Source organism: Schistocerca piceifrons, chromosome X (assembly GCF_021461385.2).
Source record: "Schistocerca piceifrons isolate TAMUIC-IGC-003096 chromosome X, iqSchPice1.1, whole genome shotgun sequence".
In the NCBI taxonomy this organism is placed as follows: Eukaryota; Metazoa; Arthropoda; class Insecta; order Orthoptera; family Acrididae; genus Schistocerca; species Schistocerca piceifrons.
Window position 1 is genome coordinate 180,516,453 of NC_060149.1, and position 22,394 is coordinate 180,538,846.

The 22,394-nt window shown below is 39.0% G+C and overlaps 1 protein-coding gene across 5 annotated transcripts in view; it reads left to right on the top strand.

The window, feature by feature from the left end:
* Positions 1 to 22,394, top strand: part of LOC124722112 — a 398,005-nt gene that overhangs the window by 297,717 nt on the left and 77,894 nt on the right. For all 5 annotated transcript variants that reach the window (XM_047247319.1, XM_047247317.1, XM_047247315.1 and 2 more), the window contains one exon: positions 9,883 to 9,945. In XM_047247319.1, coding sequence (XP_047103275.1) covers positions 9,883 to 9,945 — 63 coding nt within the window. The remainder of the gene's footprint in view (positions 1 to 9,882; positions 9,946 to 22,394) is intronic.

The window sequence follows — 22,394 nt, forward strand, 5'->3', positions numbered from 1 at the left end:
GAAAACAAGACAAGTATAAGGCCCAACGTTGCAGGCGGTGAGCTGCCTTATCCGGAAGCGACGCCGATGGGCTGAACAGAGAGACCAGAGGCTTGTGGTCGGTGATGAGGTGAAACTTAGAACCATACAAAAAAATGCTGAACTTTTTTAGAGCATAAATGATAGTGAGCGCCTCCTTTTTGATTTGAGAGTAATGCCGTTGCGCATCATTGAGGGTCTTGGAAGCATAGGCGATGGGTCGTTCCGACCCATCCTCATACCGATGGGCGAGAACAGCCCATAGGCCATACTGTGACGTGTCAGTCGCCAGAACCAAGTGCTGACCCGGACGGAATGTGGCAAGACAAGGTGCCGACTGCAAAGGAGCCCTCAGGCAGACAAAAGCCTGCTCACACTCGTCGGACGAACAGGAAGGGACGTTTTTGCGTAACAGCTGATGCAGAAGATGAGCTACCGCCGCCACGGATGGAATGATTTTGTGATAATAAGCAATCTTGCCTAGAAACGCCTGAAGTTCTTTGACCGTAGACGGCCGGGGTAGAGCATTAATGGCTGCAACGTGCTGACGTAGAGGACGTATACCCTCACGGGACAAGTGGAAACCAAGATACACAATGAAGGGTTGGAAGAACTGTGACTTGTCCAGATTGCACTTCAACCCAGCCGAATGCAAAACCCGAAACAGTGAACGCAAATTGCGAAGGTGCTCCTCAGTGGAGGCCCCCTGTGACAACAATGTCATCCAGATAGTTTATGCAGCCGGGAACAGAAGCCGTGAGCTGTTCCAAAAACCGCTGAAAAATATCCGACGTGCTAGCGACGCCAAATGGTAACCGCTGGTACTGATACAACCCACAAGGAGTGTTGATGACGAGAAATTCCTTGGAAGAAGCATCCAACGGCAACTGATGGTACGCCTCCGATAAGTCAAGTTTGGAAAAGAACTGGCCCCCAGTGAGCTTGGTAAATAACTCCTCAGGACGGGGAAGAGGGTAAGTGTCAATGAGGCTCTGAGCGTTGACGGTGGCTTTAAAATCACCACACAATCGCAGACTCCCGTTTGGTTTAGAAACCACCACGATTGGCGATGCCCATTCGCTGGAGGTAACAGGAAGGAGAATCCCCAAAGCTGTTAACCTGTCTATCTCAGACTTGACAGGTGCACGCAACGCCACCGGAATAGGGCGTGCCCGGAGAAACTTAGGACGAGCTGTAGGTTTAAGAGTAATGTGGGCTTCAAAATCCTTGGCACGACCCAGACCAGCAGAGAACATGGACGAAAATTCAGAACACAATCCATCCAGCTGTTGATATGAAATATCCTCAGATATGAGGTGCACATCATCAATGCAGAACCTGAACAACTGGAAAGCATCATAACCGAACAGGTTTTCAGTGCCCGCATGATCCACCACATAAAATGTGAGGGGCCTAACAACAGACTTGTAGGCAGTGGAAGCATCAAACTGGCCAGTGATAGGAATTTTCTGTTAATTATAAGTTCTCAGGTTTCGCGTAACTGGAGACAAGGGAGGGGAGCCCAACTCCAAATACGTGCGAGAATTAATGAGAGTTACTGCAGAGCCAGTGTCCACTTGCATGTGAATGTCTTTATCCAGAACACGAACAGTAACAAACAACTTATTTGTTTGAGAAAGCACACAGTTAACATCCATGTCCGATGCCTCGTCCTCGTCGACAGGAACTTTAGGCGACTGACACACAGAAGCAATGTGGCCTTTTTTCCTACATGAATTACACGTGGCCCAACGTTTTGGACACGTGGCCCTGTCATGCTGTACGAAACAACGTGGACAAGAAGGAAGTGCGGAACGAACCTGCTTCTGTGGTTGCTGTTTTCGCTGCGAGCGTTGCGGCCCAACGCGATGTAGTTTATGCGAGTGAACCGCCGCCACATCTTCGTTCTCCTGTGAAACAGGCAAATTGTCCGTGTCGAAAGTGGACTGTACAGCGCCTACATCACACCACGTGTCTATTTGCGCGCCAGCAGCGTGAGACACTTCAAAGGATTGAGCGATGCTTAGAACTTCTGACAACGACAGGTTTGGCAGTTGTAGGGCACGTTGCCGAACTTCTTTATCAGGAGCAAGCCGTAGAATAGCATCCCTAACCATTGAATCAGCATAAGACTCATGATGAGTGTCCGTGACAAACTGACATTTCCTACTCAGACCGTGTAGTTCCGCCGCCCAAGCCTGGTAACATTGATGGGGCTGTTTACGACACCGGTAGAACGCCACGCTGGCGGCAATGACGTGGGTGTTTTTGCGGTAATAGTTAGACAATAAGTCACACATTTCTTGGAAGGACAGGGAGGCAGGTTCCCGCAGAGGGGCTAACTGAGATAGCAGCTGATAGATCCGTGGGGAAATCCAAGATAGAAATAACGACTTACACATAGGAGCGTCGACAACGCCGAAAGCCAAGAAGTGTTGCCACAAACGCTTCTCATAATCCTCCCAGTCTTCAGCGGCCTCGTCGTAAGGAGGGAATTAAGGCAGAGAAGGGGAAGACAGACGATGAGTAAGCGACGTCGACAACGCCTGAATAGCAGCCGTCAGCTGCGTTTGTTGTTCAATGAGCGCTTGCATAAGCTGTTCCGTGTCTGCCCCGTCACGAACACACAAATCCACAACGCAGTGAAAATATGTGACCTCGTTGCCAAAATGTTATAACCTTTAATCACCAATAATTGCATGGATATTCAAACACACTCACTTAGAAACAATAGCTGGTTACATGATAACAACTCAGTATCTCTCATTCGACTGCCGTGCCATGACATGCGGCTGGCGCCGTTCGTAGCTAGGTGGTGCTCCCGCGCTCAGCTGAGTTGCGAAGTGCCTCTATCGCCGTTTGCACGTACTGTCGTGGTGGCACTGTTAAATGTTGTGGCACTGTCACAACAAAAACTTTGTTACATTTTATTCCATTTTTATAAGAAAATTCAATTTAAATTCTCTGATTCATTTTTAAAACAAATTGGTAATCACCACTCTTAAGCAAACACATGTAACTTTCTTTATAACTGACAATATATTAAACATCCAGTACAGCTTCCAGTGTACGGATACATTTCAGAAACGTGTCCCAACACAACTATGAAAAATCACATGAATTGGACTAATACAGCCTGCAAAATTACAAAATTCCTGATACTTTGTGAACACACCTCTTATATGTGAAATGGTTCTTAGTGACCAGGAGTGTTGAGTGTTGAAGAGGTCATTATAAATAACCATGCAGCTAATACAATGCATTTGAACTCAGAACTCTGTCACTTTATTCTTTTCACTCATTTATTCATTCATTTGCTCTGTTAGTATTCAATAAATCTCACAAAGAATGAGAGCCTCCTGTTATGTTAAACAAATGAAGTTACACCTGAACAGGCAGAGACAGCCATTGCAGGCTGCTTCTGTAAAAAATTTTAACAACCAGTTGCAATTATTGCCAACCTAATCACAATGTTAATTATGGGAATAACTTTCATATTACTTTTTCAGTGCATTAATAATCAGGTAATACATATAGTAGCAGAAAAGGAGCTACCTTGAAAAAAAGCTACTGTTTCTCTTCTTACACTGTTTCATTAGAATTCTTTATCTACTACTTCATAGTTAGCACAATGTTACGAAAACAAGAAAAAGACTTTCCAATAAAGCTTTTGCCCAAACACGCCTGCATCACCTCCCCCCCACCTCCCCCCCCCTTACACACACACTCTCTCTCTCTCTCTCTCTCTCTCTCTCTCTCTCTCTCTCTCTCTCTCTGTCTACCGAGGCCTGCGTCTGGCCTTGCAGCCGGAGACTGTGGTTATATGTGTGTGAGTACAGTCTTTTTGTTGTGCCTATCTGCAACACAACATCTCTGCTATATGGTGAGTAGCAACTATCCTTTTCATAATATTGTTACTGTCCCATCCTGAATTTTCCATTGTTTGACTTTATATTAAGCATTTAGACAACTTTTATGATTCCAGAGAAAGATAGATTAAGGAAAGGCAAACCTATGTTTCTAGGATTTGTAGACTTAGAGAAAGTTTTTGACTCTGTTGACTGGAATACTGTCTTTAAAATTCTGAAGGTGGCAGGGTTAAAATACAGGTAGCAAAAGGCTATTTACAACTTTTACTGAAAGCAAATGGCAGTTATAAGAGTTTAGGGGCATGCAAGGGAAGCAATGGTTGAGAAGGGAGTAAGATATGGTTGTAGCCTATCCCCAATGTTGTTCAGTCTGTAAATTGAGCAAGCAGTAAAGGAAACAAAAAAATTGGAGTAGAAATTAAAATCCATGGAGAAGAAATAAAAACCTTGAGGTTTGAGTGATGACACTATAATTCTGTCAGAGACAGCAAAGGACCTGGAAGAACAGTTGAATGGAATGGACACTGTCTTGAAAGGAGGAGATAGGATGAACGTCAACAAAAGCAAAACAATGATAATGGAATGTAGTCAAATTAAATCAGGTGATGCTGAGGGAATTAGATTAGGAAATGAGACACTTACAGTAGTAGATGAGTTTTGCTACTGGGAGCAAACTGATGATGGTTGAAGTAGAGAGCATATAAAATGTAGACCGACTATGGCAAGGAATGCATTTCTGAAGAAGAGAAATTTGTCAACATCGAATATAGATTTAAGTGTCAGGAAGTCTTTTCTGAAAATATTTGTATGGAGTGTAGCCATGTATGGAAGTGAAACATGGACGATAAATAGTTTAGACAAAAAGAGAATAGAAGCTTTCAAAATGGGTACTACACAAGAGTGCTGAAGATTAGATGGGTAGATCGCATAACTAATCAGGGAATACTGAATAGAATTGGGGAGAAGAGGAATTTGTGGCACAACCTGACTAAAAGACGGGATCAGTTGGTAGGACATGTTCTGAGGCATCAAAGAATCACCAATTTAGTATTGGAGGGCAGCATGGAGGTAAAAATTGTAGAGGGAGACCAAGCAATGAATACACTAACTAGATTCAGAAGGCAGTAGTTACTTGGAGATGTAGATGAGAGCAGGATAGAGTAGTATGGAGAGCTGCATCAAACCAGTCTGGACTGAAGATCACTTGATAACAACAACAACAACTACTACTACTACTACTAGTATTAAATTGGATTTGGATCCCTAAGTCCAAATTTTCTGATAAAAAAATGTAGGAACAGTACCTAAGAAAAAACTTTTAAATACATGTGCATTTCCAATTTCTGGCTTGATGTATGCCTGCAACCTATTAAGTTTTCCACTAGAATATAGAATTCAGTTTTGCACCTTAGATGGAGTACAGCATTGATATGGAAATTATTTTTAATTCTATAGTTTGGATTGTGAATTCCACATTTCATTCTACATTCATTCTTACTACTAAACACAAATATCATTAGGGACTAAATGTATTGGCAAATGGCTGAAATAATCCCAAAGGCTCTTAAAGGCCTCTGCAAGATTTTTAGTTTCAGGTTCAATGCAATTCTCTTACTGCACAAAATAAATACTTTTTATGCACCATAAAATTATGCCAGAGGAAAGTATCAAAAAAATATGCCATGTGTGCTAGTAATCCCTTCTGCAATAGAAAATAGCAAGACAAATTTAAAAATGTGAAAAAGGAAAAACCGAGTGTTTTGGTTAACTTATGCTCAAACTGATGAAACCTTAGTTTGTTAACCAACTGGACTCAAAGACAATTAATGTGTTCATCGTTTATTGTTGGCTCCAGACACATTTAATGCAGCTCTCCATGCAACTCTATTCTGTACAAGCCTCTTCACCTCTGTACAATTTCATTAATGTAGACCCATCGTAACCTACTTGCTGCATTTGAGCCTTGGTCTTCCTGTACAGTTTTTGCTCTCCGCACTTCCCTCCACGATGATCTTTGATGCATCGGGTTGTCACCTATCAATTGCTACCTTCTTTTAGTGAAGTTGTACCATAAACTTCATTTTACTCTCAATTAGTTTAGTAGCTCCTCATTAGTTATTTGATTTTCCCATCTAATATTCTGTTCTTCTGAAGTACCACACTTCAGAAGCTTCTGTTCTCTTCTTGTCTGCTCTGCTAATCATCCATTTTTAAGTTCTCTATGATTCATACTCGGGACAAATACCTCCAGAAAAGACTATTTTAACTCTTAAATTTATATTCATTATTATCAATTTTTATCCCCAAAAACGCTTTTTATACTATTACTCGTCTATATTTAGTATCATTTCTCATTTGACCATCTCTGGTTCTTTTGCCACTCAAACAGTAAAACTCGTCTGCTACTTTTAGTGTATAATTTCCTAATCAAATTCCCTCAGCATTTCATCTTTAATTTCACTACCTTCCATAACACTTGATTTACTTTTGTTAATATTCATCTTATAACGTCTTTTCAGGAAACAATGAATTCCATTCAATTGATATTCCAAATCTTTTGCTTTGTCAGACAAAATTACAATGTCATTGGCAAATGTCAAGGTTTAATTTCTTTTCCCTGAACTTCCTCTTTCCAAATTTACTTTTGGTTCTTTCCTGCTTACTCAGTAAACAGTTTGAATAAGATTGAGGATATGCTACAAGTCTGTTTCACTCCCTTTCCAATTATTGTGTACCTTTCATGTCCTTTGATTCTTATAACTACAGTCTGGTTTCTGTACAAGTTGCAAATAACCTTTCTGTCCCTGGATTTTATTCCTGCTAGCTTTAGAATTTCAGTGTATTGTAGTCAACATAGTAGAAGGTTTTGTCTAAATTTACAAATACTATAAATATATATTTGCCTTTGTTCATCCAATGTCTTAAGATAAGTTGTAGGGTTAGCATTGCTTCACATGTTCCTCATGTTTCTCTGGGACCCAAACTGATCTTCCCAGTGGTCAGCTGTTACCAGTTCTCCATTTTTCGTTAAATAATTTGTGTCAGTGTTTTGCAGCCATGACGTGTGAAAGTATAATTCAGTAATATTCATACCTGTCAGCACAGGCGTTCCTTGAAATTGGAATCTTCACAGTCTTCTTGAATTCTGAGAGTATTTCACAGTCCTAATATATTTTGCATGCCGGTAGAATGGTTTTGTCATGGCCAGATCTCCCAAGTATCTCAGTAATTGCGAGGAAATATCATCTATTCCAGAGGCCTTGTATTGACTCGTCTTTCAGTCGTCCGTTGAAGTCTTCTCACATTATATTTCCCATTGCATGATATTGTCTTAAAGTTAATTTCCCTTGTACAGTGCTTCTATATGTTCCTCCCAGATTTCAGTTTTTCCTTCTTTGGGTAGCAATGGCGTGCATACGAGCTCTTGATATTCATATAGCTGCTTCTCTTTGCTTTTCAGGTCTTTCTAATTTTCCTATATGCAGCATCTATCTTCCTCCCAGTCATGCGTGGTTCTACAGCCTTGCGTTTGTCCTGAAACTGTTCCTGCTTACTCATTTTGCAGGTTCTGTCAGTCTCATTTTTAACACATGGGGTTTAATTTAGTGTGTGCTCAGAGCAATTCTGCTATGCAGCTAGATACAAAAGCTGTGAGATATATGACTTCAGAGATGCTACTGCTCAGATGAAGAGTTTATTAAGGGAAAGTTAGTTAGTTACATGTTCCATAGATGATGTGAACGATTCTTTTATCGAAATGATGTGATACAAGTTAGTTTACAGGATATGTACGAGATGCGATTAGTATTAACACCAATGAACACTATTATTATTATTATTATTATTATTATTATTATTATTATTAATCCTACTCATGCAACTGCACATATGTGCATTAAAACTTGCTTCACTACCTGTCAGATGTTTTGTGAGTGGACAAATGATCAAAAATTTAATCAAATTATGTATTCACCAATAATTTTGAATGCTGTAGACTGAAGTAGGAAAATGCTGCTTTTAATGAGTATGTAATTCAGGAATTTCATTAGTTCCTTCACCTTCAGATCTAAAACATACTTTATAAAGGTTATGAGAAGACATATGATGCAGAGGTTTTCTTAAGACAATTTTTGGTCTGCAATTTAAAGAAGATGAAAAATGTGGATGCAAAATAATAGTCCTCTAGTGAGCTTTAAACCCATAGCAAATACAGCCATTCCTTCAGGTAGTGATCACATTACCAGTAGTATTTCATATTCTGCCATTGCCATAGTGATAGCTAATGTAGATCATTTGTCATATAAAAGATGAGAGTAGTTCCGTTTTCTCCATGGAACAACATTCCTGGACCCAGAGCTGTAAATCAGATAACCCAATGTCTCACCTTACATGCAAATCATGCTGGAACAACTGCTAGGTTATATGGCAGTTTGCAAAATAAGATAACGCTCTTAGTTTGATCTTAACCCTTGAGGCATTCAGCATGTCCCAAAACAGTCATAAAATCTATAGACTACTGTATGGAAGTAAAAATGCCTTGAGCACATTTATTTGTTTGCAGAAGAAACTTGCCGAACTCACCAGCTCTTTTTTAACTGAAAAAAAAAATTGGGTAGACAACTAGTTCAAAACCAGAATGACAAGTAAACATGAAAACTACCAATCTCCCAGGCGACATTAGCAAAGACAAATGTAAAAAAGTAATTGAAAAATCATAAAATGAAACAGAAATATATATTGCTTAACCCCAAACTAGCATCCTGTGCAGTATCATCAGAAATTTCAGCAAAATAAAGAAGCAAGGCAAACAAAATAATGTGGTTTATTCCCAGTTTAACAAACCTTGTAATGGCCATTAACTCCTATAGTTAGTTATTTGTTCTGCAGGGCTGCCTTTGCATAAGTACACCATCATCTTCTGCCTCCTTACAGTATACTCCGAAGAACAAAATCACTTGTCACCAGAAGCTACCATAAAGTCAATTGCTTCTGCACTAAATCACAACACTTGCCTTCAGATATTGGATACTGGTGATGAAACTCCTTCCAATACACTAAAACAGAACTTAATCTTGTAGTCTTTCCATACCTAAAATTAGTGTGACCAATCCCTATACATCACATATGTCAATTTTGATAAACTGATATACTGCCAAAATAAATCTGCATTCGTTTGGTTGCTGAGACTTCCTTCTATCCCTGACAAGGAACAGCAACCAACTTTTCAATCCCACGAGTTCCCATGTAGCTTTTAACTCAGTACTTTGTTTACCACTCCACTGTTCTGAACATTATGCCATGAGAGAGACGTCAGAGCAGTCTCCTTGAACACTTGAGTCCATATGCTCATCAAAGGTAATTTTATGGCTTTTATCTTCATTATAAAACATGCAAATTTGCCATTTAAACATTCAAAAGATACCTTGGGGGTGCGTTACAACGTTGACGTGCACTGGAACCCAACATCCAACCAACATCATTACCTTCTCTGGTTTTGACTCATGAGGAAGAATGGGTTACCATTGCTCCACAGACATTCAGACACATTATTAAAAATGTCCCCAGCAGAGTTAGTCATCACAAAGGTGATGGGTGCATACACCATTTATGAATGTCCACTAATAGGTGTCTGGATACATTTGATCAGTCATTATGTGTGATGTGGTAAATACATGCTCAGGAACAGTATCTCTTCTTCACTAAGGTAGTTGTAATACGAAATTCTGGTGATGTTGATACATTTGTTAAATGAGATCAATTTTAAGCAATGAAACTATTGTTGCATGTACAAAACATTTGCAGCTGTTAATAAGTGTGTAGGGTAAGTTGTTTATATTTATTGTCCATTTGTTTCAGTCTTCATAGAAAGATATTTAACATGGAGTTAAATAATTAAATGTCAGAATAATTCAAAATGTAGATTAAAATATTTTAAAACTATTTCTACACTTTCTGAACTTGATTAAACACATGTTGTTGTTATTTTTCTTTCCAGAACCACCCGCAGGTAATGTCGATGAACTTGAGCGCCTCAAGTTTCTTACATTGGGGACTCCAGGTAATATAATGTTGCTAGAATGTGTTTGTGCATAGTTGTAATTTTTTGTATTTATAATGCCCTTTGTGTCCTGTGAAAATTGTATTTAGGGGACTATGTAATTAAATATTTGTCTTCTCTCCAGTCCCCCCCCCTTCCCCCCCCCCCCCCCCCACACACACACACACACACACACACACAGACACACACACGCAACTGTTTATATTTATATTCGATTTGTTTTAGCAGTTACGTGCAGGCTCATGTGCATGCACAGTTGAGTCACGTTTGAGTAGTAGATTCTCCCGCTTCTGGCAACAGGAATGTGGCTGTTAGCTGTTCAAGCAGTCACAGCAAGCAGCTAGATGCTACCGGGAAAAGGGAGCGCCGAAGTCATATTCTTGAGGAAAACAACTTGTTTCACAAAGCACCTAGCATCCAGTGCACGTTCGCCTATCGATTATTCATATCATTTTGAAACGCTTCCCTGTTGGTTTATGAACATTTTTGAACACATTTTAAGTTAATTTCGGAATGAATCATAAGTTGACTTTTGACTGCATGCATTAGTGTACACATTGTCTCTCTCAGAAGAATCCTTGTCGGATCTAGAAATAAACTTTCCCCAGACAAAAGAGGACAAGGTTATACGAGCTGAGGGAGTAAAGCCGAACGGATGAATGCCAATTGCTGTCTGATTATGTGGTTGATTGAGTTTGCGAATAATCAGCGTTGTTATAATTACTAGCGAAATCCATAGATTCAGACTACCAGATTGGAAATAAACGACAGACAGGAATAACAGATGAGAAAGATTACATATTATCTTCTTGGTGTATTCAAGAAAACAAAATTTTGACAGAAAATTTTTGGCCAGATTGCTACACTAGTAAGGACCAGTAGTACAGTCCCAGGCTAGCAGCCGCGTAAGTTCTATTCTGGAAGTAACGCGGAAAATGTATTGTTCGAACACGTAAACGGAAAATAATCGTGGGATAACGAAACCTGTGATTCTGGCAGGGTTAGTGAAGTTAATCGGCGAACAAATTTTGACAGTTGCAGCAATAGCTACAGAATTGGTGATGACAATATTGTTTGTTAGAACAAGGAAGGAGAAGAAATGGGGATATCACACAAATTATGGAAGAATAAGACGATTCCAAATTTATATAAAAATTTCGTAATACTACTTTTCGATCTCATGCTTGAGAAGCTGGTGGGTATGAATGAAATGTGAAACTATTTCTTAACATAACGCTTTTTGCTTGTAGTAGGCCTAATAGGCATTTGATATTGGTACTTAATTGGATTATATTCTGTCGTGTTATAAAAATGGCCATTTGTGCCAAAACAGTCTCGTTTATTTGGTGTGTTACAAAATTGCTGCCATATTAGAAAGGCCTATTTTGTTTTATCTAGCAGACAGTGACAAAATAGACATAATCAGATCGAGAAACCACACCAGTCTTGGGTATTATTTGTATTAACAGCTTTTTCAGTATTAGATAACGACATTTCGATTTTTCATGTAGCGAAATGTTTAACGAACTTTGATGAGATAATAGATTCTTTCACAGAAAGGAAAGCACACCATGTAAAGCTGTAGCAAGATTAGAGAGAAAAAAATGCTTTGCTTATCTCTTGTCAGTATTGGTTTTATATATCCTATATTTAATTTTATGTCACACAAAACAGAAAATTATTAGCTATTAGGCAATAAAGAGTTCAAATTTTCTGAAGAGTTCTTGTTCTCTCAATTACAAATAATCCCATCCGCTATTAATTGTGAGATTTTATTAAAGAGGGGGTGGGGTATCAAACCAGCCAACTGGGAGCAGGAGAGGCACCACGGGACATTCCAATTTCCACTCTCCGGAATATAGTTTGGACGTGCGGTAGAAAAATACTTTATGAAGAGGCGTGGCACTGCACTTCGGCTTACTTAATATGTCTTACATTTCCTTGAATACATGTGTTTTATGTTTCAGACTTTTCAAAAAGATGTGCACTATAAGATGGACATATTTTGTAAATTCAATTATTTTTAATATTGACCTGGTTCGCACATGTCGTAGATCCAGGGCTGATGCACAGAGCAGTCTGAGCTATAGTGCATAGTCTCCACGTGATCAGTGTTTACATTTAGTGATTTTGCTGTTTTCCCTTCATTTACTCTAACGTCGAATGAAAACAAAATGGATATCTGTGCTGTGGCTGGGAGCTATCAAGTAAATTAAAACACATTCACATAATTATGGAAGGCTGAATTATGTCATTAGTTTCAGATTTTATTTTATTTCCACCTTTCTGACAGTCAAGCATTAATCGCCTTGCGGAACAATGAAGTTATTTTTGTCTGTTTGCTAAAGAAATTAGGCTTTTGTTAACCTTTTCCACAGAGGCAGTCAATGTATTTGAAACGAAATGTTTAATTCCACAGTACTGGCTAGTTTCAACTGTTCGCTGCATTTCAAGTGCACGTTTTCATTTTCTAGCACGTATGGCATTATGCCGTAATAAAGACCCAAACAAAATATAATACAGTACTGGTGCTCCAAGAAAATTTCCATCCCAAAAACCACACTGAAAAGCTTAATATCAGGTCGAGGTCTATTTCATTGCGAATCTGGACATACGAATGTGCCCTTTAAGAATGCACTTTAAATGTGCACATTTTAATATGGTTCACAAAATTCTGATGCTCTTGCAGTATCCTCTGATGTCTTGTTTCTTTTATGAAATAATGTATGATCTTTCAAGGTTTTACACATACGTACATATGGGGTTCCTAACTCATGATAGCTACCCAAGCACGTTGTCGCCTGTTATCTGTGCTCTCTGGCAACTGCGGAAACAAACCTATTTCTAACTGGTCACGGGAAAATATTGCGAATGGTGGTTTGAAAAGCGTCACTTTCGAAGTAAATATCCTTTTACGTAAGTTGAGCTATGTGCAAGAATGTACCATGAATTTATTAAATCACATAGTGTTTGACTCTCATTTAAAATCAACTCTTTGATGACGAGCCATTTAGAAGAGTTTCGAACCCTGAAGATCAGACATTTATGTCATTATTAAAAATTTTACTGGCACATTTGTGTGTGATATCTTAAAGTGTAACACGCGCAAAAAAGATCAATAGTATATGCGAAAGCTTAGCTTCTCTTGCAGCTTGAGACCAATATTATATGTGGAAGCTTTTCTTTTCTTGTAGCAACACTATGTATATTAATTTAAACTATTAACTTTCCCTGTTTGTGTGTTCGTGCTTCTTAACCGCGATGTTGCTGTTGGCTGACTACATCACGTGTCCTATTCTCTGAATATCCGCTGTCATCGGCTGGCGAGATCACATGACATGAGCTACGAATGGCTTACAAAAGTGCATCGAAATCTATATTTCAATTATTTGGAAAGTAACAAGTGGTGTTTGGTGGAATTCCAATGTGTGCTGCTGTAATACGAAAATATGCAGCGTACATGTTGCTGCACATCAAAGATATTTCCAAAATGTGTCTTTTTCCCTAAGTTTCGTTTTCTAAAGTGCCGGGAAATTCTACGCCTGTGTATAAAACCCTAAACATTCAAAGGATTGATAAGGGAAAATATACTGTCACCCGGGAGAAAGTGTATTTTTAACCAGGAAATCGGGGAAAATCCAGGAATTTTTTTTTCCTTGTCCACGTATACACCCTGACCCTGCACGAGATATTAACTGCTTATTTCAGTACTTTGCAAGTAGGTGCAGCTATGAGGAACTGATTTCCCTATGGCTGTTTCACCTCATTTTTTGGGCACATAAATCCTGATTCCTGTCAGATGATTCTGAATGCAGGAATATATGAGAAAGATGCAGTAACATTTTAAAAGGGGGTCAGTATTACAAAATATATAGAAATAATAAAATTCAGAAGTACAAACTAATACCTTGACATTTTTTATATGAGAGGTCTTAAAACTTTTTAACCAAACATTATTAACATTCTGCATCTTTATTTTTCATGTCTAAATATTTATTTCTCAACATAATCACCCTGGTGAAAAACACATCTCTCACAGTGAGAGACCAGTTTGTTGATATCATCACTGAAGACTAGTGTTTGCCTTTGTTGATGGAGCCGCAACCTCACCTCTGCTGTGCATCACTACGAAATTTAAGTCCTTGAAGGTGATATTTAAGTTTTGGAAACAGATCAAAATTGGATGGGCCCAAGTTGGGGCCATACGGAGGATGATTGTTGTCAGTGACTCAGAGGTGCTGGATTGTTGCAGGTGTCGCAGTGCTTGTGTGTGTGTGGTCTGGTATTGTCTTGCTGAAGGAGAGGGTGCTTCATGTGTCAACAAACTCTTGCTTTGAATCTGAAACTTGATTACAGCACACTGTTTCTCATGCACCAACAAAGTTGAGTTATACACCGCCATGGTACAAGTTACAGTTCAAAGTAGCAGAGGGCTGCAGATTTCTACATATGCAAACTAAAGATGTAGAATGTTAATAACATATGTTTTTATTTAAAAACCTTTATGAGTTTTCATATTAAGAATTCTGAGGCATTACTTTTCAGCCCACACTCGTATAAGGTTCTATTTTTCACACTAGTAATAGTTTAAAAGTAATGCAGTAAAGGCCATCACACATGAGCACTGCATTAGGCCAAATGGCTCTGCATCAAAACAAACCTTATAGTGTAAGGGGGAAACACAGCAAGACTGGTGTGGCTTGACCAACTCAGTTGGATTTTCAATACATTGATAGTTTGTCACTCTGACCCATCAAGCTTAGACTTGATCTTACTCTGCAGCACCGAGCCGCACCAGTACATCTGAGCTCCCTGACACACACCTAGGTTTGGCTTGGCAAGAGGCCATTACAAATTGATAAGACTTTCCATCACATGTGAAATTAGCAACCTGTTCAGTGTTGATCATTACCTAATGATAAACAGAAACAGACAAAAATGTAAATAAGAGGGCATGCTGAAAAATAATGCCTATGAATTTTTTATTCTGTTTTCAATATGGGTTGTAGTATTACATGTCACACATATCACATAGTCAACATTCCTACTTTGCTGATGCAAATTACAAACCATCGCTGCTACAGGGCTCCAAATTGAATACTGTAATGTGGCATGTGTAATGTAACTATTTCAGTGCATGAAAAACAGCATGCTGTAATTGAGTTTCAAATTCAAAGAGTTTGTCCACACATGGAGCACCCTGTCCTTCAGTGTGACAGTGCTGTTTGTGAAGGCTATGGTTAGATATGTTGTGTATGAAGTACCACTGGACTGTGCTCGTCTGATTTCAGAATGCACTAGGGGATTTTGTGAAGATAAGGGATTGGAGTTGTGTGTGTGTTTTCAGTGTGTAAGCTTGTGGTTGGTGTTTTGTATGTGTGTTATTGGTCCCTAAAGTGGTGCATAAGGGTTAATTCTGTGTGTTTGTGTGGTACTTTTGGTGGTTCATGTCCTAAATTTTGAATGAAAATGTAGGACAAAATGTGTGTTGTCCTGTAAAATTTTGTGGATGTGTCGTGAAAAAGTGTGTAAATGGCGGGTTGGCCGAAAAGGTCTCTTATGTGTATGTTGGGAAAACTTTGTTTTGGAGATGTTGCAGTCATGTTGGTGCTGTCTTTGATGCCATAGGTCATACTTCCTAGCCATACAAGATGACCAGATGTATGAGCTGATGCCAGAAGAGGAATGTACATGTACGGTTAATCCATCACCTTTCAGGAAGGGATACAACCTACAGAAAAATGCACAACCTTTTTTGCTGCAGTGGTGAGATGCTTGTTGCCTGTTAGGTGACGATCTATTTCAAGGCCTAGTTAAATTACTGAGTTTCTCCAGGTCAGTTCTCTGCCATCAGTGGTGAGTTGACAGTCAGTGAGGGTTTTTTTTTTTTTGGGGGGGGGGGGGGGTGAAATAGATTGCCTGGAAGTTTCTGAGGTTGATCTTTCTCTTCCATAGATTACACCACAGTGTTATCATGTCCGGGTGTTGTTGAAGGTTGCGGTGTATATGGAGGAGGCTGCAACAACTTTTGTATGTGGCAGTATTAACAGAATAGGTATCTGCTTAGGAATGTCATTTATGTATATGGTATAAAGGACAGGACCTAAGACCGAGCTTCGTGGGACTCTTGCTGCAATCTGTCATGTCTGTCTGGACTTGTCTCCATTCCTTATGAAGAACTGTTGTCCAGTAAGGAAGGAGTCAAAGATCCAGTTTATGTGTACTGGGCACCCTGGCTGACTTCAGTCAGTGCTAGGCCACATGCCAGCACTGCGACATGCAACAATCGGATGCCTTGTGTTAACTGTCATTGATCATCCTCCATACCAGGGTTTCACAAACTGTATTCCATGCAAAGTGAATAAGTGCTCCACAAAAAACTATAATAACATAGCATGTTTTTTCTCAACATTTTTACGGTACTAATCTTTCTTTTTTTAATTTTTTTTTACTTTTTTATTTTATTGCTACACAGTCAGTGAACAAAATAAGTTTCTCTCATTTTTTAAAAATTTTACTAACCTTCAAAATACAATGGATTCCATCAAAGTACCAGGATTTTCAAAGTGTTTCATCAGTGTGAAAGTTCAGAAACCCCTGCTCTATACAGTCCCAACTTGGCTCCATCCAATTTTTATCAATTTCCAAAACTGAAAGAGCTTCTTCAAGAACTTGACTTTGATGGTGATGAATATGTGCAAGTAGAGGTGAGATATTGGCTTCATCAACAAAGTCAAACATTCTACAGTCACAGTATCAACAAACTTGTCTCCTGGTAGGAGGAATGTGTTCATTGATAGGGTGGCTATGTTAAGAAATAAATATGCAGACATGAAGAATAAAAACGTAGAATGTTAATGGAGCCCTACCAACCAGAGGCATCACTTCAGCATGCCATCATACTTACACTTTTGTCTGTGTCAGTTTACTATCTGCTAAAGATAAAAGTTAAACAGGTTGTTAGTTTCACACCTATTGGTCAGTTTTATCAATTCTTAATGGTCTGAACTGAGGCATATTTGGAGGACCTGAGATGGACTGGTGTGGCTCAGTGCTGCAGAGGGAGGCCAAACATAGATTCAGTGGGTCATTGTGATGAACTTTAGATGTGCTGAAAATCCAGCTGAGTTGGTCTAGCCACACCAACCTGTAAGAGTTTTCCCCCACATTTTGAGAGATTTGTTTCAATGTGAGGTCTTTAGTCTAATGCATCACTCATGTGTGGTGGCCTTTCCTGTATCACTTTTAAGCTGCTTCTGGTATGAAAACAGAAATGTATATTTTTTTCTTTTTATGTTTTGAACTACATTAATTTTAGTGGAGAAAGGAAATTCTGCGAAATGTGAGGTCTTTAGTCTAATGCATCACTCATGTGTGGTGGCCTTCCCTGTATCACTTTTAAGCTGCTTCTAGTATGAAAACAGAAATTTATATTTTTTTCTTTTTATGTTTTGTACTACATTAATTTTAGTGGGGAAAGGAAATTCTGCGAACTTGTTTAGTTATTCACAGCTTAGGAATACAAAAATTGAAACATTACGTTACACTTTTCACCTCTTTCTGTACATTTTACGAAGTGTAATGAATGATCATCATTTCTTGTAATATTTGCTGTGTAGGTCTAATCATCATGCCCAAAGACAGTTACGTCCTGAACAGTGTAATTGTGATACCAGTTAAAAAACTCTTCTCTGAAGCAATTGTGATACACAATATTAACTTATTTATTTGTGTGGTCCATGGCCTGCTGCAAACCTTACTAGGTGATGCCATTTCAACAACCTGCAAGTCAAGTATTTACGTTAACTGTAATTAACTACGAGTGGATCTGGGGTGTAACATTGTGCTTGTAGTGGTGGTAATGGTGGCAGTGACAGTGAGATGATGATAAAGTTGAGTGCTGGCACTTCCATATAGCCTATGTGGTGTGCTGTAAGGGATATCATATATTTTTAATATTTGTTATTTCAGTCTCATGTTTATTGATCACCTTCAGATCTAAAAATAAAGTAAAATAAAATAAAATATTAATAAACAACTATTAAAGTAGGCAGTGCAGACTGAAAATATTTTATATTGTTCCTAAATAAGTAGACAACATAGATTGACAACATACAGAATTTAAAATTCTTAAAACTGCACTAGATTAATCACACATTGTGAAAATTCAAATTTCTTTAAAAAGAACATAGTCATAGGCTTTACAATAAAAGAAACGGCATTGTTGTAGACTTGTGACAACGTTCAGCAGCATCCAGCATCTTAATACACCCATTTTGTATCGTACATACATAGAGGAGGGATGAAGGTGGGATGAGAAGAGGACAGACACTTTTACTGTGCAGTATTAAAATGTAACAAAGATGTTGCCTAAAAGATGTAATATAATTGACTTCAAATTAAGAAGCAATTTGGATTATGCACTTCATATTCGTTTGTTAAATAGCTTGTTAAAATTAACAATTAAATTAAAAATTGATCTAAAACTGAGTGCATGAAGTTTTCACCAGAGAGAGTCTGAGGTGCTTTGTTTCTGGTTATGTACATTGGGCTCAGTCTGCCCACAGCACAGTCAGCAGGAACTACCCAAGTTTTCTGCAGCCTCACTCAGCAGAAGATAACCTTAGCAGCCTGTTGCACTTGCAGACAACTGGGCAGAGAGGCAGCATAGCTATGGACACTGATGTCTCATAAATCACGCCTGTCTTGTTTGAGAAAATATTCTCATAACTAACTTCTATTTCATTCATTTCGTTTGTGATCCCAACCACCAAAGTTTTTTCCACTACATCTTTCTCTTAATTTCTTTTTCACTTTGTAAGACTGTCATTTTCTGTTTCTCAAAGTAGTGCCAATTCTTGTTCTTATTTCTACTGCTAATTTTCCATGCCTTCATAATATTTGTAAACCTTTTTTAGGATCAGTAACTACCTCGGCTTTGTTAGTTTCCTCCAGAATACCTAGACACATACTGTGTTCAATGCTTACTAAAACCAATTCCACAATGTTTGTGGGCACCCAGCCTCCCAGTACAAGATTAACTCTATGATTCATCTCAACCATTGATTGCAGATACTGTCTCCTTCTATCATAACATTTAACATTATTGGACATTTAATTTGTTTACATTGTGGTGCAATGGAATCCATTATTTTGGATCAACTTGGTTTAATAATAAAGTTCAGAAAATGCTGAGGAAGCAGAGATTGTTGCACTCTTGGTTAGGAGGCCGGCTGCTGTGGCTGAGCGGTTCTAGGCGCTTCAGTCCAGAACCACGCTGCTGCTACGGTCGCAGGTTCGAATCCTGCCCCGGGCATGGATGTCTGTGATGTCCTTGGGTTAGTTAGGTTTCAGTAGTTCTAAGTCTAGGGAACTGATGACCTCAGATGTTATGTCCCATAGTGCTTGGATCCATTTGAACCATTTTTCTTGGTTAGGAAAAGAACACAGAAATGTTTACAGCAATGGTTTTATTGTATTGTATTGTATTGTATTGTACTGAACTGGGGACCTAAAAACGATGGAGAGGCTTCATCTCCACCGTAGCTCTCAGTGGTACACAAGCCCACAACAGGCTACAGCAGTCCACTCACCCTACCGTGACCCCACATTGAACCCAGGGTTATTGTGTGGTTCGGCCTCCAGTGGACTCCCCTGGGAACGTCTTGCACCAATGAGTGTAACCCCAATGTTTGCATGGTAGAGTAATTATGGTGTACGCGTACGTGGAGACAGTGTTTGCATAGCAATCGCAGACATAGTGTAACTGAGGCGGAACAATGGGAACCAGCCCGCATTTGCCGAGACAGATGGAAAACCACCTTGAAAATCATCCACAGACTGGCTGGCACACCGGACCTTGACCCTAATCCACCGAGTGGATTTGTGCTGGGGACCTGCATGCCTTCCTGCTCGGAAAGCAGTGCGTTAGACCGCATGGCTAACCGGGCCGGCTAGGAAAAGGTTAGTAGAAATTCATTTGTCTATAAAAAGACCAAATGAGCTTTACCTCCTCTTCCCCCATCATGCCTTACTGAAAGATCTTGCTGAGAACCCAAGACAATTCTAGTCCTTTGTAAAATCACTAAGCAGGTTAAAGGTTTTGGTCCGTCACTGATGTGACAGTAGTAGACAGCAAAAGAAAAGCTGAAATTTTAAATTTCACATTTAGAAAAATCATTCACACAGGAGGATCATACAGACATACCTTCATTCACTATCACACAAACTTTCATATGGAGGACATAGACATCCCTAGCGTTGAGAAGTAACTGAAAGACTTGAAAACAAATATAAGTTACTAGGTCCAAATGGAATCCCAGTTTGGTTTTACAGACTGTACTCTTTGACAGTTCCAACTTACTTAGCATGCATTTTTCATAAATATATCACCCAGCACAAATTCCTAAGTGATTGGAGTAAAACACAGGTGACTCATGTATATAAGAAGGGTACAAGAATGGCCGTGCAAAATTGCAGGCCAGTATCTGTAACTTTGGCTTGCTGTGCAGAATTCGTGAGAAAATTCTGAGTTTGAATACAATAAATTTCCTTGAGATAGAAGAGCTAGTGTCCACAAATCAGCAGAGATTTAGAAAGCATCATGCATGTGAAACTCTGCTTGCCCATTTCTCCTTATTATCCAGCGAACCATGGTTGAAGGGCAACAAGCAGAGTTCATATTCTTAGATTTCCGGCAAGTGTTTGACACAGTACACTACTACAAACTGTTAAATAGGGTGTGAGCATATGGATGGGCTCTCAGATATGTGAGTGGCTCAAAGACATATTTTAAACAATAGAACCCAATATGTTGTCCTGGATGGTGAGTGTTCATCATAGGTGCTCCAGGGAAGTGCAGCAGGACTCCTCTTGTCCTCTAAATGACATGATGGACAGGGTAAGCGGCAATCTATGGCTGTTTGCTGATGGCTCCATAGTGTATGGGGAAAGTGTTGTCATTGAGTAACTGTAGGAGCATATAGGATGACTGGGGCAGAATTTCCATTTGATGTGCTGAATGGCAGCTTGCTCTAAATGTAGAAAAACATTAAGTTAATGCAGATGAGTAGGAAAATATAATCCTGTAATGGTAGAAAATAGTATTAGTGGTGTGATGCTTGACACAGTCATTTTAATAAAATATCTATGCATGATGTTGCAAAGCAGTATGAAATGGAGTTAGCACATAAGGCTGGTACTGGGGAAGTCCAATGGTCGACACGGCATATTCAGAGAATTTTAGTGAAGTGTAGCTCATTTGTAAAGGAGATCACATAAACAATAAAAGTGAAACCCATTCTTGAATACTGCTTGAGTGTTTGGGATCACCACCAAGTCGATTAGAGGAAGGCGTTGAAGCAATATAGAGGTTTGCTGTTAGATTTCTTACTGGTTATTTCGATCAACATGAGAGTATTACTGAGATACATTGCAAACTCAAGGGAAGGCAATGTACTATTCATGAAAAACTATTAAAATTGTCATTTGTGGCTCACTGCAGAATGATTCTACTGCCTCTGACATACATTTTGCATAAAGACTGTAACACAAGAAGAAGTGGTGCACGGTACCTTTTGCCATGCAACATATGCTGGCTTGCGAAGTATTTTTGTAGATGTGGATGTTGGAAGTTGTGGAGTATTAACATCTCATTTTAATAATACATTGTGCTGCTTCTTTGAAATAGCACAGAACTCTCAGTATGAAGCCGAATAGGACTTGTGTCTAGATAGTGTTGCTCTTTGCCATAATGATCAGAGAAATTAGTTCTCTTTAAGCCATTCCTTGTTCCACTAATAACTCCTATTGCTCATTGTTGGTCATTTTAATGTTATTCCTTTGCTGGCATTTGCTGGAATTAATTTTTGTTTTTGGACTTATCTTTACCTTCTCCTCTGGCCATCTTTACCTTTTCCTCTGGCCTAAGATCTTGTGACTGTGTCCTTAGTGATCTCTTGATCCATAATCTTCTCTCATTTTGGTTACACCCTGAGTGGTCTGATGGGTTTTTGTTTTGGTAGCTGTAACGATACAATCCACACACTGCTCCAATAGTCTAAGAGGGCATACCTACCCTTTGGTTTTTGGTATTTGTTTCAGATCTATTCCCTTCTATTACCATGCATCCTCATGTTTTCTCCATTTTGGTTTTCATCACTTTCCAATTCAAAATGCATTAACATGTGCTGGACAGTGTCCAGTTAGATGTTCTTGTTTTCAGCAATCTCTGCAGCACTGAATGTACTAACATTTCTTCCTGAAACAAAGATTCCAGATATTTATTTCTCTCTAGTTTCATTTCAAGAAAAGCTTTCAGAATTGTGTAACTACCTTTTACCTATGCTCCTCATCTTAATGAGTTGTGGACATCACCCTGTCTGTTCTTTGACCAATACATTGTGAGGAGTGCTGTTTTAAGTTACTCATAACTAATTCTAGGTTCTTAC